The 25675-nt window shown below is 37.2% G+C and overlaps 1 protein-coding gene across 3 annotated transcripts in view; it reads right to left on the reverse strand.

Moving 5' to 3' along the window:
• Nucleotides 1-334: 334 nt before the first annotated feature.
• USP46 (ubiquitin specific peptidase 46) overlaps nt 335-25675 on the reverse strand; it is a 34530-nt gene continuing 9189 nt past the window's right edge. For 2 of the 3 annotated variants that reach the window (XM_074904801.1, XM_074904800.1), the window contains exons 2-9: nt 21695-21775; nt 20704-20917; nt 18223-18452; nt 14773-14849; nt 9162-9245; nt 8667-8864; nt 7762-7840; nt 335-6791 (exon numbers count right to left, since the gene is read on the reverse strand). In XM_074904801.1, the coding sequence (XP_074760902.1) occupies nt 6690-6791; nt 7762-7840; nt 8667-8864; nt 9162-9245; nt 14773-14849; nt 18223-18452; nt 20704-20917; nt 21695-21775 (1065 nt within the window). In that variant the 3' untranslated portion in view covers nt 335-6689. The remainder of the gene's footprint in view (nt 6792-7761; nt 7841-8666; nt 8865-9161; nt 9246-14772; nt 14850-18222; nt 18453-20703; nt 20918-21694; nt 21776-25675) is intronic. The other variant, XM_074904802.1, reaches the window with a different exon arrangement.

The following is a 25675-nucleotide window of genomic DNA, read 5'->3' on the forward strand; positions in this document are numbered from 1 at the left end:
TTTAGCTGTTCTCAGTAACACTGGCAAGGTCAGTACTGTGCTTTAACTAGGTACAGCTCAGTCACACAATTATATGTATATTCCACCAAGATGACTCACTAACTGCATGCAGAATATGTTCCCTTAAGATACTTCAGAGGCAGTTGGAAGGCAGGTGGTGAAATATTTTCTGAAGTCACTTAAAATGCAATGACTCCATTAAATGAAATAAAAAGCAAGCATCAGCAGTCTTGACATCTGTAAGAATACAGATACCTGACATTCAGAAGCATGTTGTGAAACAACCAGCATCAATGTTCAGCCTTAGTCTGGCTCCAGATGAATTCAAAGCAAGTTGAATGGAAGCAAGATCAGCTAGGGAGTTTATTTTATGTAAAATATAAACATGTTAACAGGAGAAAATACTGGTTTTTTAATGTTACAACCTTAATAACCAACATGAAATTTATCTTACAGTTCTGCACGTAGTGCACGGTTTAATTACAAGTACATGATTAAAAAGAACAGATAATCAACTGTACACATACACCATGTTATTGTACACTTTACTAGAAATTCAGCATTTTTTTGTGTCCCAATTGTGTGCCTAATAATTGTACTACCTCTCACTCCATTAAAAAAACTAGCACAAAATATTTAAGTACTTTTATTGTGATTGCATTGTTTTGACAAGGTAGAGAGGGACTATATATTTACAAACATATACATATTCAGAGCCTCTGAAAACCCATCCCTTTCCATATTTCTTCCTCTTCTTCCCCCTACCCTACACTCATATTCATAAAGCATATGGTGACTTTACTCCTAAAGAGTCACGGATACGTTATAGAGCTTGTGTTGGGTCTTCTTTAGCAAAAGCCACCAAAGCTAGAAAATTGTCTCCATGAACTTGCAACATGGCTTCACAGACATTGCTCTTGCTGTTAGAATGATTGTTGAGAGACGACTAGGAAACAATTTAGTATGTGAACAAAATCTGTCTTGGGACATTTGCAAATATGAACACTGCTGCAAATACAAAGCTGAGGTTTAAGCTCAGCCTCTTTACGGAATGTATACCTACTAATGAGGTTTTGGGGAGCGAGGAGAGAGGGATTGCATACTTATTTAGTGCATTATTTAGTGTGTCAAGCAAGGTGTTTTGGTGAACTGCAAGGTGTCTTCACAAAGGATTTGCTCCTGCCACTTCGGACCCCCTAGAGGAAGGTTTGAGATTATCTAGAGGATGGAGCACCAATTTCAGCTGGGTACAAGCTGAGGGTTAGGAAGCTGCATGCCAGTCCAGCTCCTCAATTATTCCTTAATATTCTTACATACAGTGAAGTTGCCACCTGCAACAGCCTTCATGAGCATTAGGCTGTTAAACTGACCACTGTTAATGGCACACACAAGTTAATTTATATTACATTGTGCAATAGTCCCACTCTTGATAACCAAACGAAGCAGAATTATTAGAGAATTATAGCAACGCTGAGACCATGAATAAAGGGAGTTATGTGCGGTTTCATATTAAGTCATTCAGGCAAAGCCTGCAAGCAAACCTCCTAGGGGGCAAAGAATCATTACTGTGTAAAAAAGTGTGGGCTTAGCCCAGATGGTCCCACCAGGTGGGCACATACCTCCTGATAGGTGTTATTTGACCTCGTATGCAAAAGGAGTATGTTAATTTGAATAAATCTTGTGGACAGGTTCAATCAATCCCTTTGAAGTAATGCATGTTAACTGGAAAGAAATTAAAAGGGTGTCTATCGAGGCTTCCCAAGGGCTATTTAAATATTAAGCACCATGTTAAACTGAGAAGAAACACCCCAGCAACAGCACTGATGCAACAGGAGAAAGCCCTGGTCTTTTCATCGATCAAAGAGAACATGAAGTCTTAAAAATTAAGACTAACGCTTGCATTAACAACACAGAAAGTCAGTGACTTTCTGATATGGATACCACAGATGCTGGCCTCTAAGAAGCATCCAGTGTCTTTGATAGATGGTGTCGGGTTTTTTTACATCAGCACTTATCCTACTTCATTATCATTTCCCTTCATATGAGCCCAAAGTGGAGAGAAGGAAGATGCAAAAAGATTGTTCTCCTGCCTAGTACTCACAAAAGGGCCAAGAATAAATGCAGCTCTTAAGATTATTCATATGTGAGACTGTACAGAGCACAGAAAAAAGGGCAAAGAGAGCAATACCTGTATCATCAGCTTATCGACAGCTAACTCCAATAATTTTCCTGTGAGCAGTTGAGCTTTTCTAAATTACAGTCATTGATAACTGTGCCTCAGATTAAAGTATTACAGTCATTCTCAGATAAGTTAGCATGCAGAGTGAACAAAAGGCTGTGAAATGTGCACTCTGAGTTCAAGTCATCAGGTACATACTGCTATGTGTAGCAGACACATAGTAAATACTGCATCATAGTTAGGTATGAACAAATACATACGAATAAATCTGGGTTTCTCAAATTTATAACCCAACTAGGACTATAAGCCTAACAATGACAATTGGGTTGTAATTTGAGATGCTGGATCACAAGCAAACAGCTGCAAAAGCAAAAAGACAAAGGCAAAATGTTAAGCTGATTGGAATTTCACAATATTGACATTCTTGCTTAAAGTGCTTAGGTTGATTACATTTTAAAAAATCAAAGTACATACAAATTAAAACAGAAAACTAATATTAACTATGTAAGTTATTATACAAATACAATAACAGACCAACAAAACAGAAATAAATTAAAACAAATACTGATAAAAGGTACTAGCAAAGTACAAGTACACAGCCAAAATGTCTTAAAATTTCTAGTACACATTCAGCTGTAAGATACTGCTCACACTTGTCAGCCACAAGCAGCAGAACAGAGTCAAAACAAGAAGGATCTGCTGCTGAGAGGCATCAAATCACTGGCAGCTGCAAGTTGTCGGCTCAGGTCCCAAGGACATGATGCTTTAACAGATGGATAAATGAAATGTAATGTCTGAAGAGAAAAGACAGGTTGTGGTAGCACTTTAGGACCCACCATGTAATGTGAATTTCAGTTTCAGCTTAGTTAGGTCTTTAATATCTTCATTAAATCTAGTGCAAGGAAACACCTACTGCTTTTTTCTTTACTCCAACTGTTAAAGGAACAAGACTTTTAAGATGTAATCTACTGCTCTGAGGTAACTAAATTATTAAAATAAAATTGACAGGAGCAATTTTGGGACTTAATTTCAACAAGGCGTTCTGCTTCACTGGTATAGTTTCTCCATCCCTCCCCTCTTCTGCCTCCCTTTGCTATGTCCCCAAAATAGAACTTACATAAAATCCTGACAGCCTGTTCTGTGAAACATAAAAGTTGAGGTCTGAGCTCATCCTCTAAGTTAACTGATTCATCAGCACTGCAGTGCTTCATTGGGTTCCATGGAAAAACAGCACAGGTCAGAAATGTTCTTTTTTCTAAGTAAGAACACAGTAATAAGATTTACAAATGGACAACACATCTCAGCAACAGCGTGTGAAACAAGTAAAAAACTTCAGATGTCATGAGGCCTACTATACTCAGAACCCAACACCACAAAAATAGTCATTTTAGGGAAGCACAGAATACTATCAGACATCTGTGCTACACTTTTGTTCTCTAGCTGCTGGCTGAAAAGGTTTTATTGTCCTAGATATTTTTCCATTCTTTCATAAGGGACTGGAAATCTATACATAAGCATAAGAGAAAGAGGATTATGTTTTTTTAAAATTTAGTTTTAATCGACTAAAATACTTTACATCATCTGATCGTTCCTGTGAGGATCCTAATCCTGCAAAACCGGTGTGAATGTGCTTAATTTGGCACAGAATAGAAGTTTTGCTGCCTAGACTGGCACTATTCATACAGCCATGATGGACAGCTTTGGCTGGACTGAGGTCAAGACTAGTTTAGCTGGTGTTAGCATAAAATGGGTATTGCGCAATTTTTTAGAGTTGATGTCAGACCACTGGTATGATACCAGTGCTGTGATTTTTTTCATGGGCTAGCATGAATTTAAAATGTTTTTTTCATACTTTATGGAAAGGCTTATTCCAGTAATTTTACTCTCAATAACATACTGCGATTATCTGTATGTTTTACAACCTAGAGCTGTCTTGAAGCTGGAGAAAACTGAAGATTATTATCCTGTACCTTAGCATTTAAATATTAATTAATATTATTAACATTAAAAAAATCAATTCACATATGGAAAACACTTCCTAAAATGGAACTGAGTTAAAAATTATTTTTATTAAAAATTACTTTTCATATAAATTCAAATGATGCCTTAAGAATATCTTTTTTGTTGCTTGTTTTTAAACTGAAGAATGCTCTAAGAATGTTCAGTAGTAAATTGTGAAGTACAGACCTTTGGACCAGCACTGGCTAATGCTGATCTAGAAAGTGCCTTCATTCACGAGGAAACCTTACCCATTGTAAAAAGCAAGTGATTATTGTATTTTTGTATGGAAAATCTGAATGCTTATAAATAAACACATTAAAGAGGGATGTGCAGGTTTAGCTTTTCAGTGGAAAAGCTCCTGGGCCTCAGTAGAGTTGAAGTCTCCTGTTAGACATCTGTCTTCTGTATTAGAGATGGAACATTTCAGTCTAACATCAATAACAGAACTAGAGCTGCATCCCAATTATGCTTGTCTTGAGCCTGCATACCAGCCTTCATTCACGTGAGTGCTCGATGTAGACCACTACTATTATTCACCCAAGTAAGTACTCTAGGGTTACATTCTATGTCTGTTTTCTTGTATCAGTATAGTAATATGATAAATCACAAATAATGTTAGATGAAAAGCCCACTTCTGTTTCTCATTCAGTGTAAAGTGCTACATTTCCTTAGTTTACAAAATGGCCATTGATAAATCCAACCGAACTGCAGTTGATGTTACAGTGGAAGCTATTACTTCATCTTCACCATTATTTAACAAAAGATATTTCACATTCAGAGTAGATTACAATGAAAAAAAAGTTATTATCTTTCCTACAGAAGACTCAAATATGAGATTTGGCTGCACTTCAAAAGCCATTTCTTGAAATGGAGTGTTAGCCATAAAGTAGCAGACAGGCTTCTTAAAGAACAGGAGGACCAAAAGCAACATTGTCTAATAAATACTTAATGAGAGTGAATGAAATGTAACAGGTAAAAATAAATTTTGAGATGAGACTATTTCCTTGTAAATACTAAAACCATCTGTTCCCTAAAGACAATAATAGTGCTTTTGCTGTTGACTTCATTGGAATAGGAATTTGGCTACTGAAGTTCAAGAATTGTGTAATGGAATGAAATTGTCAAACCCGGCAAGGTAGTTACTCAGCATTACCACTGCTTCAACCTGCTGTCAATCCCTTCTCATACCCTTTTGATACTTGCTTCTACATTCATTATTTGTCAAATTCCAGTGTGTGAGTTCAGCAATTTTATTACAGAGTGTATGACCAGTGCCAACCAAATTCACAAAACAAGACTTTTGCACTAAGTCTTTTGATGTTTTTAAAATCAGACACTCCAGAGCCCTATCTATTTCTGTGGTGACCCAAATACTGTCAAATGTGGCCAAAATGATAGAGATGATATATATGTGACAGTGTGTGTAAACTAATGGTTGTTATGTATTATGTTATGTTGCTAAGAAATTGACTCTATCTTGAGAAATTAAGATGGAACCTACAGATGTTCAGAAAATTGCAGGATCAAGCTGTGACTTATCTATTGTACAAGCAACACTTATTTAAATGGACTGTGTAATTTCAGTCCTGATGGATATATTATACGTGAGCAGTGTCACAACCTCTGCAAACTCAATTAAGTAAACAACCCATGATATAATTTCAACAGAAAGATAAGGTCAGTCTCTATAAATGTAATTTAGCTCTGTGTCATATGTGTCATCTTACCCCCTTTATTCTAGTGCTCCCTAAGTTCTGAAATCTTACCTCATCTTTACTATCTCGTGATAAACAAAATGACTGGACATACAGAATTACTTAGTTCCACTGTAATTTAAATCCCTCTATGTGAATGGTTGGACGAGATGATCTTCAAGGTCTTTTCCAGCCTAGATGATTCTGTGAATTTTAGGCCAGAGGTTATGCACTGAAAGTTTTTAACCATCCAAAGCTTAAATGGTTTTGGAAGAATATCTTTCCTGCAGCAGTGAGTAACATGTAAAAAAATCCCCTATACAACCACGGTTTCGATCATCATGAAACAGATTTTTTTTGCTTACACTTAAAATGGATAAGTATGTCAGGAAGTATTTAAAGGAATGTTTTGTAAATCAACACACCCCAAGCCATTTAGAAAGTTTTAAACAATTTTGCCCTAAATGCAATGAACACTTCCATATAAAATACTATTCTAGCTGGATTGGGTTTAACAGTTGACATCCAAATCTTATCTGTAAATGTTAGTCCATATAAATTCCACTAAAATCTGACTGCAATTAACTCTTCAATCAGACTTAAAAACTACAAACAACCCCACCCTCCCCGAAACAAAGTTCCGCATGTCAAAAAAGGACGGTTATAGTCAATATCACATAAACCATTTAACAGGAGACAGAGTGTATCGTTGTTCAACTGTACAAGATGTGGTCTGTGTAAAAGTCAGTTCAAGGGGGGCCATCACCTTCTTTTGTGTGCAGCATCATGGTGTGCAATTGTCACAGTTTGCCAAGTCACTCTCTTGACTGATAGAATAAAATATAGCCAGACTCTGAATTTTTTGATATATCAGAGGTCAGACCATAGAATTCTTCAATAGCTTGAGCATCTATTTTCTGCAAGATAAATATAAACTTCAGTGTGCTGTTAGGTAAAAGAAATACCAAATATGGATTAAATGACTGTATAAAGACAAAAGACAAATTCGGTTAATTGTTTCAGGGTAGCAATTAGCAAATTCTGTTAGCAATTTAAGCAGTGGAAGGGTAATGTTCAGGGGGTAAGCCCTACTGGTCTCACTCAAAGAAATCAGTAGGAATGTTTGACTCAGTGAAGCAAACTGAATTAGGCTTTCTCCAATAACAGAGACACTCTGGAATGCAGTAGTGAACATTTCTAAAACACATAAATATGACTCCATCTTTCTGCAACTTCCAGAAACCCTCTTCAAGACATGTCCCATCCAATGTCCCAGTCTCTACTTTCTCCATTGGATTTATTCCTGGGAAACCAGACTCAAGACTTCAGTTTTGCCAAGGTGCCACATAGAGGGTTTGCTTAGGAATGAACTGCAGAATGCTTAGACAGATTCTGTAATCGCTGTGGGCCAGATCCTGCTGTAATTCACATTCAGACAAACCCAGATCAGCTACAGAATCCAGACTCTCTTGTCTCTTCCCAGCTGTTCAAAAATTAAAATGTGACAGCGATGCTAGCTTTACCAACTCCAATTTTGCCAAGTGATAGTGTCAAGGATTGCAACATAGTTCCTGGATATTTTAGGTTTTAATTAATTAAATTGATTTCATTAGTTATATAAAATATTCCAAATTAAAGTCTGATATTAAAAACATTTGATGTTGCTCTGAAATAAAACAACCCCCTCTGACAGAGTATGAACTACAGGCTTAATAATTTTGTTTGCAATTTTGCTTCCTAACAGAGTTGAGCTAAATTTCACATTACAACCAAACTATGGCTTTGCAGACTAATAATCTATACCTGAATCTGGATCAGAATTTTAACCCCAAATAGAGAAGAGAACATGAACACAAAAGTTGTGCTCATGAACTTTAGCATACTGACCTCTACAATGTCATCATCAAACAAAAGCCAAAATCCATGACTTTTCACAATAGTAATATAATGCCCCCGATTCGGTCCACTGGAAAGCAAAGTAAAAACACAAACCCCAAAATATTAGAGGATACTACTGAGGCCATTTTGATAAGTTGCATTTCTATATGCAAGCAGACTAAATTATAACTTATGCAGAACATAGTAAACCCAGCCCTGGTGGTACAAGGTAAATGCTTTCACCTTTTTACTGACTTGTTGCAAAGACTTCATCAACTGAAACCTAAACGTGTTGTTTCCCACTGTGTCATAACCATTTGCAAATTAACCTATAGAACATTCAAGAATTTGCTCATGGCAGGCATCAACTACTGCAAATATTTTAAAAACATTATGAACTAAATTTAAGGGGGAAAATTGTTTGCTATTAACCATGAATATTTAGTTACATAAGTCTTAGAGTGACAACAAGTTGTATTCCTAGAGTCCCAAGGATTTTTCTGTTTGTTTCATATTTGACAATACCCCATATGTGAGAAGCTTTATTAAAGCTGTAAGTTTCGTTGTCTTGACAGGAGACCAAGGTAATCTGTTGTCGGGCCTACATGCCAGCAGCATCTGACCCTCACAGAGCCCTGGCTCCCAGGGTCTTTAAGTGGGTTAATGAGGAAGGCGACCGGTCCATTAATTTAAGCCCATCTTGTGACTTCTGGAGTCCTGAGACATTATTTTTTAAACAAGTCCAGATCTGCTATGAGGAAGGGTGGCTAAGAGGTTCAGGCCAAGACACAGGCAAGCCAAGGCAGCAGCAGGGTTTACATCCTCCTTCCCACTCTCCCCACATTTTGTCAGGTGTGCCTCTGCCCTTGGCAAATGCCTGGTAATAGCTCGAGATATACATGAATGTATCTTACCTTCCACAGTGAACAACAACAGCTACCAAGTCGTACATCCGATCTAAGTTGACAGCATCGCCAGATGTGTTGAAGAGACGTAACTCCAGAGGAAATACTACACGATAAGACAGCTTAGTATACCTGTGCAATTGCTCCATATACTTGAATCTCTTGAGGTGTAAGGCAAGAATCATTGGCAGTTTTTTTACTCTCATCCTGTGAAACCATTAGAGAATATATGATAAAGACCTGATCAGTTCCAAGGCATTCTGTCTCTCCTTAATGAGTATATGTTTTCATTATAAAAGCACTTTGTAAGTAACAGTAGCCAACTAGCAGTAGCTTCTACACTAAGAAACATGTAATAGTTTTGAACCTGCCTGTAGGTTCTCCAGCCCACACAAGAGAATGCAGCTGTGGTGTAAGACTTTGAGGTATCTAAACACAACAAATATCAAGGAGATTTGTCAAAGCCCAGGAGGGACGGGGTGAAATAGTTTGCTCTTCACTTACCTTTTCTGTGCCTCTTGTTTACTGCAGCAGGTTTCACAGTAGTATTTTTGTTCACTACATAATGTCTCTGTGTTACTGAAGTCTCTGTAAATAAATACAATTATCAGTTCTTAAAGGATCTTAATGCTTTTGCCCCACTTGGGCTGATTAACTGGAACCCTAAAAAGACACAGAGGATGAAATTCTCTCTCCACTGAGTCCAGTTTTCTAAAACCTCTAAAGCAACTCTGCTGGGGTTTGCAACAGCACTTAAGGTATCTGGCTTCTATGACAGCCCTGTATTAGGAGCTGAGGCCCTCCATATGATACAGGTGGAGGGTCAGGTATGTCAAAATGGGACTTAGATCCTGGTCTCTTACATGTCAAGGGGCTGCCTAGACTTGGGTGTAGTCACTCAATCCATTCAGTCCCTTTTAAAATTATTTGCAGCTTCAACAGCTTCAAATGCACATCTGTCATCCCCCAATAGCTCACATTTTATGATGTTCTTCTGTGATATAGGTTTGAATCCTCTTACACAGAAGAAAGAAATTTAACTCAGTTTTCTGCATCAGTTTCATCCACAAGTTATTTGATTGTACCTTGTCGTTGTCTAAAAAGGAAAGCATCAGCTAGTATAGAAGATTTTGTAAATCCCAATTAAGTAAATACACTTGGATTGAGCTTTTGAAGTGAGAGAGGCAGAGGAAGGCTGGTTTGACAGTGCCTCTCAGTTCACAGAAAAGATATGTTGGAAGTCACAGTGCTGGTATGCTTTGGAGTAGAATTTTAGGCACCTAAAAAAAACTTAACTGTAAAAAAAATTACAGTAATTTTTTGTCACCTTTAGTGTTACATTGCAGCTGAGCAGGTATTTGGAGAACTGTAAATGCAGACATAAACACCTATGTTCCACTTCAGGCACACAGGTTTTCTTGTGACTTTGACCCTTAAACAGATATATCCGAAGTACAGAAGTATCCTGTTGATTGCACCTACATTGTACCCAATAGATTTCTGAACTCCAGACAAATTCAGACCCAACAAACTCCATTCTGCTGTCTCAGTTCACACTCACAGGGACTGAAGCCACACTGTCTGTAAGTTCAGCCTACTCTCATACTAGGCAGCACCAGAAACATCTTACAAAGGCAAAGGGAGGATTCTGTCTGATTATTTCTTCCTGGCATCATCACCACAGGGGTAGATGGGAGACCTGAAGACTATATAGATTGCTGAGGAATAGGTATTAGAAGTTATTTACATAACTTCATAAAAGGGGAGGATTTTCTATTTTCAAGTTTTAAGTTCTTTAAGGTTGACAGAGCATGACAAAGAGGCACTTCATATGACTGAATAATATTTATACTAACTGAGACTTCTTTTACTAGTTTTTTTCTTTATATGGTCTTAAACAGTTTGATAAGAAAGTGCTGAAATTTAGGACAAAATACATCTCTTGAAAGATAAGTTGCAACAAAACTTTAATCATATTTTTTTATATAAAACAAGAATAAAACATGATCACTGGAAAGGATTTGCTTCAGTGGTAGACACTGATCTCTGATATCTGATTTCATATTTGAATTTAAAGACCAAAATTAACTGAATTCGGCCAATTCCTCTGAAAAACATGGTAACTTTCAGGGAATCATAAGTGAAGAGATGAAACTTTTAAAAAATAGAGATGGGTTATATGTGTGGGCAGCATAATGCTGCAAGATTCAGTAGAATGTGCTTGTGTAAATTTTAGGTCTTCTGTTAAGGAAAGAGCCTGATGTTTCTTTTCAAAGTCTAAAGTCTCAATTAAAAAAAACCCAACCAAACAAACTTACTTGTGGAATTTATTAGTTTCCTTCCCACCTCAAAGTAAAGCAATGGAAAGAATACTTTTCTAACATAAAGAAACAGGTACAGATGGTAGAAGTTTGATAGATACCAGTTTGTTCTATGCCAAACCTCGATGAAAATGAATTAAACACAGAGTTTCTGAATTCCTTTTAAAATATATTAATTATTCTGAAACCAATAATATCTAACATTTTAAATGGTAAGTTGACTGCTATGGGAATTACATCTGACAAAGCCAGAGAAATATGCAAATACTTGACAAGCTGAGGGACATTCCCTTACATGTCCCTTAGCATTTGTTCTTTTGTCTTCTATTTCCACCTGACAGGCTGCTACCTTATTCTTCCAAAGCAGGTGAGGCACAGTCACAGAATTTAGAGGCACTATTAATTCACTTATTCAGTGCATATTAATTCCTTTTTCTGTACCAGGAACAAAACTGGTGGCATATTTATAAGCAGTAACTCTTTCCTTGGAGGAAGGGATGTATGCAGGTGAGAATTAGATGCTTTTGCTGCCTTTTACCACTGCAACTTCAGTAGCTCTTTCATCAATCGAGAATCTTCAGTGTGTCACTTCTATTAGATGTTGAACAGTTAAAACAACAGATCATTGACTAGAGTTCACACGAAGTCTGCATGTACAAGGAGGAACTTCTCTCTGTACCTGCAGAGCTAGTATCAAGACATTTCTAACTCTTTCCTATTCCATAAACAGGTCAATCTGCATTCTGTTTTTATGGTATTTTAACAGGAGAAAGGAATTTTTAAATACACCTGCTCAAGATATGCTAATTTATCATTGGCTCCTTTGCTTCCACAGTCTATCTCTCTACAGCCTCTATGCTACAGTGTGAAAGATGTTTTCTATTGTTTATATATATAAATAATACAAATTTTCTATTTTAAGAGATGAGAAAATTCTTAGTGGAACAAAAAAGCACCAGCAGACTAGTTAAAAGTCAGGATCAAATGGACTGGTAAACTTTGCAACTCCTAGTGGAAATAAAAATAATGGATATGTACTGTATTTGTTATCAGATTTCTACTGCTTCAGGCTCAATGGTCTACCCTGTGGAGTTAGACTATGCCAGAGGCTTGTATTCTTTGGACCTCTTATGACACAAGGACCTTTTTAATCTGAAAAGCTACAGAAATAACTAAAAAGAACATTCATCTGTAGCAGTAAAGAAATACATTCTACTTAAATGTTATCTTGCACAGTTTTTCTTTAATCTACCTTTTCAGTGCAGAAGCACTTAAAGCTGTAAAGACACAGCAAAGCAGGTGTTCAAAAAAAAAAACCCCAAACCAAACAACCAAACCAGCAAAATCTCCAGAAACAGTAATAACTTGACTGTTCCTATTAACAGAAACCACAAAAGCACTTCCACTTTTTTTGATACTGCATAATGCCATAGAGCAATGAGAGGAAATACATATTCTAACCAAATATATGTTTTCTAAACAGAAGTAGATATGTTGATAGTATAAAAAACAATCAGAATAGATGATAGATGATGACTCTTCGTTTAATCTGTAAATAGCATCCTGCACCTCCCACCCTAAGAAAAGAAAAATTGGGGGTTTGCTTCCCTTTATTTCCAAAGGAAATGACAGACAAACTTGAAAAAAACATGTTATGCTGTTAAATAAAGGCAGATGCTTTACTGGGATGTATAAACAACTTTTAGGGCATCCATTCTTCTCAGGATTGTGTAGATCTCTGCTGTAATACTGTGCTTAATTTTAGGCAACTACATTTCAAGAAAGATAGAGTTCAAGAGTGAGATTCATTTGGACAGAAGGCGGAAGAGTAATGAACATGAGCAGAGAACTAGAGAAGATAGCCTGTGAAGGAAAGGTTGAATGACCTTAGGCTGTTTAACTTAAAAAGAAAGTGATGACATTCTTCCTGTATGTAAAAGGCTGCTGCTAAGAGGAAGGGGAGCAACCTCTGGTTTATGTCCCGAGTACACAGAGCAAGTAGAAATGGGCTTGAACTGAAACAAGGAAGATTCATGTTACACAGCACGAAAAAATTGTTGGTATTAAGAACAGGAAGAACTGAGATAGGCAATTCAGATACTACTACTGAAAGACCTTTTGGAACAGATTGGACAAGCATGCTGTCTGAGGCAGAGATAGGGGCTAACCTCTTGGGGTCCCTCTTAACTCTACCATTCACCTGTTGGTTGCAGTAGTGCAGAAGCAGTTCTTCCACATCGGAAGCTACAGCCACTGGCTGTTCAGTAGTAGAAATACTATTGGTACTTTTACTGAAGTGCTCTGTGCCTTCGCATAAAACAGCCTTTCCAAACAAAACATTTCCAGGAAGCTTAACAACTAAGAAATTAAATTAAAAATTGGAGAATGCTGAAGGGCACATGGTAACTTATGTACAGCAACAGTTTCTTAACAAGTTCACCAGAGTAAGCTGTAAGAAAAAGTCAGTGATCAGTCTTCCGTAACTGTATTTTCAAATAATAATTCAGATTATAAAGGACCTCAGAAGATGCACAATTCAGCCTCCTTGCATGTCAGTGTGATTTCAATTGACTTTGAACACTGTAGGGAAAGGTTAAGTAATGCTGACAAAAATAAGTTCAACATAGCAGCTACAGTGAAGAACTTAAACATGTGCAAACAAAATCCTGTAGTACCAATACTGATTCAATTATCAGTGACCATGAACAGACAAAAAGACAACAGGAAAAAAGAAAGAAAATAATGCACTCCTTTCCAAAGCCACTCTTCAGTTTGCTCACCTTTTAAAATTAGGCTAGTTACTGCAGTGTGGACTACTTGAGGGCTAAGAACTACTACAGTGTCCTACAGGAGACAAAACAGAAGTTGAGAAAGAAGAAATTTACTGGATCTAGCACTTTAAAATGTAGCAGAAGTTACTTAGTACAGTTGTGGTATTCACACAGAAACCACTGCTTTCTGACTCAGGAAATGGCTAGTAGCTCATATGCTTTCTCTAATTCTCAGTTTGGGGTGAGATGCCAGGCAACCCTTCCTAGGCATTCCAGAATCACTTTTAAATGCAATTTTAAACTTGGTAGCTATTTTGGAACTTGAAAGAGTAATTTAACTAATTGATAATCATTACCTTAGAGAAGTAACATATGGTGTTAAATCTAGGTACTGATTTATTGTATCAGTGCCAAAACTCCAGATACTTTAAATCTCTCAGATGAGTCATCCATGCAAGTCTGAAAATTATTTTGATCTCTGAAGTATTTGTTTAATAGTTAAGAATATACTAGGAGCAGAACTGAAACTTAGAATAAAAAACTTCTTCCTGTAATTTTAGGATGAGACACAGAAGAAGAAACTTATACAGCAGAAATGTAGACTTCTGAAATCTTTTGCTCTCTAGGGACTCTAGTACTCATTCTGCAAAGCACACACTTAATACACACATAAGTCCTAATCAACAAAGCACTTGAGCAGAAGCTTACTGATAAGCAAACTTAAATCCCTTTGAAGCCAATTATTACTCCACAGCAATTCTTCCAGATGACGAGGCAATCAATTATTTTCCCCAAGAGATGATTTTTTTCTCTTTCAAACACATACATTGAAAGAGAAAGTGAGTAAACCAAAATACATTAATGGATATTTTGCCATTAGAGGAAACATCCAGTTTACAGTACTTCTGCTTAGGTAAAGCTCAAAACCCAATGTTATTCTACTTGTCTTTTCTGTACCTATGAGACTTAGAAAATTTAACAAAGTCAGACAGAACTATCTGTCAAAGAGATGCATTCGTTTACCTTAGACAGTGTGTAATTGATGTGTTCTGCTCCACATCAACAGAAAGGTCAAGAAAATCTTCATCTTTGCTACTAACCTGTTGCAAAAAATACACACGTAAAACAGAGACTTAGTAAAACGCCATACATTTAAACGCTGTTTATACCTATGTTCAAATGCTAAAGATAGAGCAATTTCTGCAGAAATTACACAAAACTAATTCATTTCAATGCATTTAAATTTTTTTCTAGGTCAATGTCACTATTTTTATTAGTAACTCTACCAATACAGGTTTCATATATTTTAACTTCTGTCCATTCCACTTATCCAAGCCCACCAACCATGGGCCAGTGACTGCAGTCTACTATTCACTAATGGGGGACCATCATCCCCTATATTAGCTGTGACAGGTGCATTACATATGTCCCCTTGTTATGCAACACAGCCTAGTTTCTTATTTTACTGGAATTTTATTTACCCTTTGTATAATATATCACAATATATAACCACAGTTTATGCCCTACATAAGTATTTCCACTATTAAGGATGTAATAAAGATATTTTCCAAACAAACATCTGTCAACAAATGTCATATTTAACCACTTTAAGTTTTCTCTCCAGTGAGCATTCAGAAGGCTGGCCTTATATTTCTGGTTGACACAGCTGCATTTCCCCACTGAAGGTTGTTCCTGGTCAATAACTTTGATTAAAAGATTAAAGGTAAAAATGGAAAAATGATAATATTTTGCAAAATCATGTCAGTTTTGCCATTATTTTTTTTGACAGAACGAGAGGAAAAAAATTCTAATAAATAGTTTTTACTTTATAAAGTAACCCAAAAAATTTTCAGAATGACAGATTTTGATTTTTGCTTTGAAAATGATTTTTCACTTAAAAGTGTTTAAATCTTGAAGATGATGTAAAAAAAAAAAATCATCCAAACAGGTAACTGTCAACTGAGTCGAAAAGACTGCAGAATTACTTGCTGCACATGAATTTAGTCATATTCATAACAACCAATTCTGTTTATAAAATGCTGCATGAACATTCCATATTTTGCCTTCTATGACTGCATTTCCTTAGAATAACTAAATCAGATTATAGTAAAGTTCAAATCAAGAACTTCAGTGAGCAATTGAATCCATTGTTCTGACACAAGTCCCTCGTGCTCAGGTTTGTGCAATTCTACGGATGTGAATGTTATGTACTACTTTCAGCTCATTATAAACATGGTGAGTGCAGCCCATATGAGTCCTGAATCCAGAGGAACACCTTTAGCAGGATGAATTTTGTTATTATCAAAGATGTACAGAGGCATAATGCACACCCAGTTAAAATGAACAGCAGTTCCTCAAACAAAAATCCTCCCCGAGACATGATTTGACCCACAGGGGACAGAAAACCACACAACTAGCAGCAATCAACTGCAGTATAAACATATAGTTGTAATTTGAAAGATAGAGCAACAAAGCTTAAGAGAACATTGTGTCTCTACAGCTGGAATTGGAGTCCTGTCAGACACACTGCGTATCAAGAAAGAGGTTAAATAACGTCTTTGGAAAAGTCTTTGGCAAGTATAGTGTTTCATCTGAATACCACAAAGAAGCTAGGAATTTTGTTATTGATTTCAGAACATCAAATATTTACTGAAAGGGGAAGATGAGCTAGCTGGAGCTAGAATAATAACAGACCAAAATTAAAGGTAGCTGGAAAATCAGAATAAGAAGTGCTGGCATCTGAATGATTCTTCATGCACTACATATGAATATTTTAGCAAAGGGATATCTTTTAATCTATTTTACTATTTCCCAAAGATTTCAAGGTGCAATAATACAAGAAAAACAACCCAGAAAAGTATCCTGAGTAGTATACAGTATTTCTGCATTCATAGGAAGCTACAGACAAGCTTTCCTACAGCAGCAATATCTAACATTATTTTTTCCATAAAGCTTGGTCACTTTTAATTACAAATAGGTTATTGTGCAGCTTTGTTGTTACCCAAGGACACATCCTGATTTTAGTACAGTCTGTCTGAGTAAACCTGGATATCTGTTTAGAATTAGGCTACAATCTTTTAAAGAAGCTTGTCAGCTAAAAAATAATTCTACCCTTTCACTTATTTTAATTTGCTGTTATTACTTGGGGTTTTATAGTTGATATAGATTAAAGAATCCATTTTCAATCTCTCTCTCGTGGTTTCACTTATACAAGCTTGTTCCAAACTTGGTACAACCCCTTTTTTCACGTTGACTATCACTGCATCTCTTTTTTCCTCCCTCACTGACCCAAATTCCTGAAGAAGTCATATTTTCTTGGAGTACAGACCTATTCTTTATGATTAGAAATATCAGAATATAGTCTTTTACACACCTGAAAGGACCTGGGTAGGGTTTCTCTCACCTAACTTTAACTCTCTAAAATGAGGTATTTAACCTCAGCTTGCTGACAGAAGATATCTTCTGTGGGCACCTTCTCCCACCTTAAAGCTGCATTTTCTTTAGAGGAAGTCCCTGGTGGCAGTACTGGTCTGAATTAAAAACACATTATTCTTAGGCCAGATCAGTTTGCTGGTCCAGTTCACAGGACTGCTGCACCAACAATTGCAATAGCTCAGTAACACCATGGAGCCAGGACAAGCTATATGGAGCAGAATACCTGATACTGCTAAAATGAGACAGCCTAGAGACAGATGGAGAGAGCTTCCTGCAGCAGCTCCTTTGCAATCTCCATCATCTACAGAAGGAGCTGAGAAAACTAGTTCATCCCTGACACCTACCTTTTATAAAGCAAAGGTTAGATGAGGTTCATTCCAACCTTTTTGGAAAATCAGTGTCACAGTTCTCCCCAAACCAGATTTTTTCCCTTGTCTGTGTTACTCTTTCACAGAGCAACATCACAGAAAGAAACTTTTATTTATTATTTCTTTTCCCTTTAAGTAGGAGCATGCAACTGAAAACCACAGAAATCAATAGGAGACATGCAGTTTGGTTTCCTAACTAAAACTAATTTCTATTCATACTTCAAACATAAGAGACTTCAAACTGACAGCATCCTCTAGAAAATATTAAGCGGATAAAAAACCCCATATGGTTTGTTAATAACAAATCCTCTGTATGCTAGTCACATTCCTAGGTTTGAATTAACACAAATTCCTCTTAACATTTCACTTATATGTGGAATAATGATGTGAACACCTTTTCCCAAAGTTAAAGTAATAAGGAAGGGTATTGATTAACTAGCAAGGATTTTAACTGTATAGATAGCTATTAGTACAGCAAGACTTGGCATAGGTTAGCCAAGTAATGCTTAAAAAAATAAGTTTTTAGAAAAGAATATACTCACTTCAAGAAGTAAAGTCTACAGGAATATCCACAATTCTCAGATGTCTGAAAAGATTCATATATTTACATATATAAAATGTATCTATCTATTAATGGTCAACAACAACAAAAATCTATCCCAATGCTTACGGTTTCACAGTTCAAACATCTAGTTTCGTTAGTCAGTGTTCCCTGAAAAATCTCATGCACCCAGGTGAGTTCTTGTTTATTGTTCTCTTCAGCTTCATTCATGTTTCCATTTTTCAGTTTCCCATTTTGCTTTTCCTGTTTCTTCTCTTCCTGCAAGATGTCTGCGATGGTGTTGAGCAGGTAATTTAAAAACTCATGTGCATCCTGCTGCATGTAGTTGTCAAAGAGATCTGTGAAGAAGAGAGTCAAGATTTCTAAAGCTGAGTATAACCTTCCCTTCAAGAAAGCAAACTAAATCCATTATTTCTTTCCAAACACATGTACTGGGCTTTGCTCAGCAAAGTATTTATGATCATGCCAAAGAAGAGCAGTTTTGCAGCCATGCTGGCTTCAGTGAAGCTACTTTGGGGGAAGGCTTCATCTCACCTAACTTTATGTGTCTGAAAGGTTACGCTCTTCTTTGGAGTTGGCTGTGTAGGCTCCCACTACAGTCAATGAAGAAAGCAAGAGGATTTCTCATCCTAAATTAATTCCACAGACTAGATGCCTAACTTTAGGCAGCACTGACTCCCACCCATATATTGCAAGTCCCTCAGATGTTTAGGAATATCGCAGCATCTGGACAGTAAGACACATGGCTGAGGAAACTGAAGACATTGGATGCTGACACATACTAGTGTACTGTGTCTGGCTGGGATGGAGTTACCTTTCCTCATAGCAGCCCATACAGTGCTGTGCTTTGTACATGGCGCTAGAAGGGTGTTGGTAACACACCAGTGTTTTGGCTATTGCTGAGCAGTGCTCACACAGCATCAACACCACCTCTCCAACACCCCCTGCCAAAGGCTGGTAGGCTGGGGTTGGGCAAGAGTTTGGGAGGGCACATAGCTGGGACAGCTGACCCAAAGTGACCAAAGGGATACTCCATGCCACGTGACTTCATGTTCAGCAAGAACAGCTAAGAGAAAGGAAGCAGGGAGATTCATTATTAAGACAATTGTCTTCTGAAGCAACACCTACACATACCAAGGCCCTGTTTCCCAGGGTGTGGCTGGAATCACCTGCTGACTGGAGGTAGAGAATAAATCTCCTTAGGTTTTGTTTTGCTTCTGTGTGTGGCCTTTGCGTTTTTGGTTTTTTATTAAACTGCCTTTATCTCAACACACAAGCTGTTTTCATTCTATTTTCTCCCCCTGTCCTGCTGAGGCGAGTGAGAGACATGTTTGGTGGGCATCTGCCAGATAGCCAAGGTTAACCCACTACAAATAGTAGTAATAACACCCTCTAACAAAGTTAGTTTTTCACACACAAGTCTGATGAGCAGAGACTTGCCCTCTTCAATATGAAATGCTTGTAGGAGGAGGGAAGAATAGCTCAGTGGTGATTTAGTAAAGACTTCTCCAGTGAAGGCTTAATTTGCCCAGCCTGTTGGAAAAAAAAAAAAAAGAATCTGTGTTCCCAAGAACTGTGTATTTTTATCCCCCTGCTCCTGAAAAATCTCACATGGATTTCTTCAGAAAATACTGCACAGATCCTTTGGTTTTGCAGTGTTCAGCCTGGACACATAAGCAGGTTAATACACACCAAGTGTGGCCCTAATTTAAAAGAGCTGAAAACATAAGATCCAGTCCCTAAAAGTGATTCCCAACAGTGTGGGGGCATTTATCACTAGATGAATTAGAGCTAACTTTGTCACACTTTCAAATGCCTGCTCTAAAATGAACAGTCTACCCATTTATATGTTGTCACCAGAAAGCAATTTCTTCCAGGTGTTTGACTTGTACTTTGTCTCTTCATTCAAAGCTCCCCTGTTTCTAAGCATACCACACACACTGATATGAATCAAGACCGAAATAGAGTTGTGTGGCAGGCTTCCTTATTTCAAAATGTTCCTCATATCCCTTAGACAGAACTGCTACAAGATTAGGCATATGCTGTTGCCAACCCAATACTCAAAAAGGGCCTGATGCTTCATGAAGTAAGACTGTGCCCACCACTTCTAAGAATAAGAGCAACAGCTGACATGCTGAACATCCCCACATACGTATAGTTACCTGTCCTCCAGGGTGTTTTGGACTAGTGGTGCCTGTAGCGTTCCTAGGTCACACAGCTTCTATACTGCCAACTGCCCTCAATGTCTCTTTCTGTCATACTCCACAAAAAAATAATTAAAAAATTACAGTAGAGCATCACCCTATTCCTAGCTGTAGCTCACTATACAGTGCAGTCTGTCCCACCATGCTGTGAAAATGTCATAAATTTATCCACCTCTGGGAACTTATGAAACCTGGTACAGTTATTTCAAGCATGATATAATGTACACAGATACTAAAATATTAATATCTAAACCCCCAAAAGTACTAAAAGCAATTTACAAATCTAACCTAAACATCTGATTAATATGACCACATTGCCCAATATTTATTTATACTTTCCTGATCAATGTATGAATGTCTAAGAGGATTCTAGTTTTACACTTACCATTCTCTTTTCGTAACCTTGATATGAACTTCTTTGGTGGAATAACTCCGACTTTTTTCTTCTGAGTCGCAATACTGTGGAAAAGATCTGCCAGGCAAGTCAAGAGATTTTCCTTCTTTTTCTGTTGGGCCTTGTATGATAATACATTTTCCCGAAACGGCCGGCAAAAATACAATGCCTGCAGCACGGAGTTACAGTAGCAGGTGTTCCCAAACTGCCATGTAAAATTAAAAACAGTCTTAATCCCTGTGCATCACAATAAAACTAGTTGCTTCATTCAACTTCTGGCTTCTGTGCCTCTGTCACATACCAGCCATTTTGTCATGCAGCTGCTGTAGGAATATATTTCCACACCCACCCATGACACTTCACAGAAGAAAACCTATGGTGTTCTAAATTAACTAGGATACAAAGTAAAAGTTTCCACTTGCAATAGATATATTTATTGTAGTGGATCTCGTTAAGCTTGTTTCTATAAATTAATAATATACTCTTGCTGTGCTCTGTCTTACTGCTCAGTAGCAGAATGACTAATGTTTCCAGTGGAAAGAATTACTATATCTCTTATATTTATATGGGAATAAACAAGTAATTAAACACCATTCTCATTCATTCTCTCCTTAGATAAAGCTCTTCCTAAGAGAGTCCCCAATGCAGATTGCTGCACCTAAGCTTGTACATACTTCCATCACTCACGCCCTCCCATTTCACAGCTAAAATAGACTTTTCATTTTATTGAAGTGTAAGTTCTAAACCCTGGAAATAGTCACAGAACAATAAACTGTTTTCTCTGGGGGTATATGAAGCTATCTTCAAACATCTGATACAGTATTGCAACTCACTTTGTCTAAAATTGGAATGTAAGCAGCACTTTTTCAAAAACCCCACAATTCTACCTTAGAACAGGATTGGGGGAGATAAAAAAGAGAAGCCACCAAAGTTTAAGTAACATCAAAAGTGTGTATGTTTGCCTACTGAAAATGGTACTTACATTGACCAATCCAAAGTAGTGTTCATTGATTGGAAACTGCTCTGGGCCAATGTCTTTTTCCAGAGCAGAGGCATTGGTGCCCTATAAAAAAAAATGTGAAGAAATTATTTAGAATATTAAGATTCTAAAACAAAGTTATGAACAACATCAAGACAGAAACTAATTTTTTCCTTTCAGCTACAATTAGCCAAGCTAACTGCCTTACTAATGGACAAGCATGACAGTCACATGAGCCAATAAAAATATTTGCAGTTCTAGTAGTGGAGTTGGCCTGACCTGGACACTCTAGTAATGGCTGATTAGAAGTGAACAGGTCTCAACACCAGTGGTTCTCCCCACACCCACATCCCCCTTATTTTTACTGTGTACATAAACAGCTGGATCCCATTACCCTCTTGCCTCATAAAGATACATGTTGCTCTTATGCAAAACCCTTAAAGTTACTTTGGATAAACCAGTTCCTAGACATATGGCAGGTTTTCTAAGCATTACTGAAACTTCTCTGAATTCCTTCTAGTCAGCAGCCTTTAACAATCACCTGGGCTTCAGACTGTCACCTAAATTCTAGTAAAAACATCACAAACATTAAAAGCAAATGTAATACATCTGACATTTTGTTCTATCTAATGAAGGGTGCATAAACCCAAGCACTGTTACGTCTCTTAATCACTGCCTCGGTGTGGCAAATTATGTTCAGTTGCATCTTCACTCCAACAGCAAAGCTGCTTTCACAACTACTGGTCTGTGAAGTACACCACTTAATTTTCTACGTTACCTGTAATTTTGCTCGATCAGAATGCCCATTTTTAAACAAGCTTAGATTACCAAGCAAACAAGCAAGCTGCCAAAGCAAATGTCATCATTCCTATCCACTCTATAAGCATATAGATCCCTGTAGGACCTCACAAAAAATGCTGCATTTGGACAAGTATTCCCTATATACATTTATTCAAGATCTATTAGTTAGCCAATTTTTAATCTGCATGATAACAGCTTTACTGACATCATACATTTACTTCATTACTGAGCATGCTCTGCAGTGCAAAGCATTAATATACCTTAGAATTTCCATCACACAAGAACAGCACAGTTGACTGACTTTCATAAAACCATGTAAAATGCCCCTGTAAACATGCCAACACATAAAGCATCTGTAAATTTCTGAGATTTCCTGTGTTCCTGAGGTTTGTTTAATTTATTGTTTGCTCAGAGATTTCATTAGCTAAACTTTTCAAAGTTACTGATAATCAAATACAGTAATTCTGGTGTCCCTTCCCTGTCTCCTCCCCGAAGTCTGATTTGTGTTTCCTTACTGCACCTACCACCACCACTGCTTTCTATACTAGATTATTAGTTCATTTCAACACATCAGAAGATTATTTTAGTCAACAGAATCAGTGGTATGAAACTCAGCACTGGTGCTCTTTGAGAATTTGCAAGCCTCAAAAGTAAAACAGCTCCTTCAAGTTGGCAGTGTCCAGAAAAGCTACACCAATTTTTTACTTCACATCCCCTTATCAGATCTCTTTCCAGTCTCTTCTTTTCTCTCACATGCTTATAGCTAATTGCTCAGACCAAGTGTATGTGATTTCCCAGACATTCCCTTTGAGACTGAAGTACTTTACCTGCACAAGGCTCCACTCAAAGCTTAAGGGATACATTATATATATGTCCTCACTGGCTCTGCTGAGCCTCAGTGAGAAACTTGGAAAAAGGAATGATTTACACAAAGCAATTATTTATTGACTACCTTTCAATGGAGGTGGCAGTGTGATAATTATGTAAGTTCCATATGACGATTAGTTTCTCTGCTTGGAAAGTCAGTCTTGCTGAAGACGTACAGGTTAAGCAAAGCATCGGACTTCCCAAGAGGGAGGAAACTGATAGATATTTGCCTATCTGATATTAACAGTGAATCAAACAGCCACTGTTACCCTCAAAACCATGTCTGATAAAACAAAAACATGACTACAGAAGATTAGTGCAACTTCTGAAGAAAACCATCTTCATATTAATATTCATTGTAAAGCTTTCACATCAAAGCAAAGTTTTCTTCGATTACGTTTTTAGTGTTCAAGTCAAGTTCCCAAACATAATGAAATGGCTGTTTTTCCAGTTTTGCAGGAAGTATTTTCCACATTGAAAAAAATTTTCCCTCTAGAATTCATGGAAGATAGTATCTCTAAAAAGTAACCTCCTACTCTTTCATAAACTACAGCTTAGTGTATGCCGTTAGACAAGTAGAATGCAAGTGGTCTGCTAACAGGTTGCTCATACATTACTCATTTGCCTTTCCTCCAGGCCCAGGATTTCTTACTTCAGAAGATGTCAGGTGGTTTGACAAATCCTTTCTAGTATTTAAATTATCTTATAAATATTGTGAGAAAGAGCAAGAATCAGGATTTAACAAACAAAGTTATCACTGCAAACCAAACAAATCCGTGATGTGCACTAACTGATCTTCATATTAAAAACTATATATTGCACAGCAATTTTCAGAGTACGCTGTTGAAACAACATACACTTAGTAATAGCTCATCATAGAGCTTTAACTCCCCCAAACCAGGCCTTGGCTGCTGCAGATATGAAACAAAGCACTGTGTGCTGGTTTCCCAACAAAACAGAGAGGCTAAATTCAATCTTTGGGTAAACTGACATACATTCCATGGACTTAATTAGGACTTGTGTCTTCTTATATCAATGGCAACTTCAGTCTGGTTTATTTTAAGGTCTCCAGAAAGATACTGTTAAATTAATAGAAAAAGAAGAGTAGGAAAACAGGTAAGAAGCACAGAGACCTAATACTTCAAAGCAGGATATATTTCTTCCATGGAGGAAAAAAAAAATGCCATCAGACTATTTAGTAAAGCTAAACAATGCCACATTGCAGATGAATTACGTTTTGCATAGAAAGTCTCCTCAGGAAGAAGTTCACATGATGGCAGAAGCAATGATTGGAAATTTTTCCATCTGAAGTATACCCAAGCCAAGTTTAAACTGGAAAAAACATGTTGTTAGAGATGCACTAAAAATTATTCAGAACTCTGTTTAAATTGACCATATCAAATACAGAAAACATGTTAGCCTATTGTGGTTAATCTACAGCAAAAATCAACCATAACTATTTAACATGGTTTTAAGCATGGTTGTGCTTGTTCCCACTCCCAGCAAATCATTTTGGTCCCTTCTGCAGTGAAAACCTGCTCAGACATTTTTAATACAATCTGTGCTCTATGGTTTTATAAACAGTCCTGTGCTTCAGTTGAATCTACTGTAAGTTCATAAAAAACAGCAGGAGTGGCAGTGCGGCCACAGAGCCTGAAATGGGGAGAGACCACATAAGTCAATGAACTGGGATCTGGGACTACTAAATAAATTCATACCAGGGTGTAGAGACAATAAAGGAGACTAACGCCTTCTCAAAAGAACACACTATTGAAGGAAATGCAACAAAGTGACTGTGATGGCTAGACCTTAAGAGAATGAGAACTAGGTCAATGTGGAAATTCCTACTATGTATTCTGTGGCATTGGTGAACCTTGATTTCTCTGAAGTTTTACCACTTAATTCAACAATCAGTATTCACCACTTAATTCAACATTCTGTATTCAGTTCTTATAAAATGGCAAAGACATACAGTTGGAGACATAGCCAAACATGGGCCAATTCAGGCTAAGCCAAGATTTCTACCACAGCATCGATCCAAAAACATTCCAGCCACATGACCTATATTTTTTCCTCTTGTTATTTTGCTCTAGGCCTTCCAATGGGTAAGTCTGCCAGCTTTTTTTTCAGCTGAAATTTCTGATAATGTTGCTAAGAGTTTAATTTGTGCTTTGCATCACATGAAACAGATTAAGTAAAAAAACACTTCTGTTCCTTTGTACTTTTAGCATGTAAACAAAAGTGCAGGGGAGGAAAAAAGACATCAGATTAGATCATTAAATAACATGTAGCAAAATAACCTAGACACAATTATTC

This window comes from Athene noctua, chromosome 4 (assembly GCF_965140245.1).
Source record: "Athene noctua chromosome 4, bAthNoc1.hap1.1, whole genome shotgun sequence".
Lineage (NCBI taxonomy): Eukaryota > Metazoa > Chordata > Aves > Strigiformes > Strigidae > Athene > Athene noctua.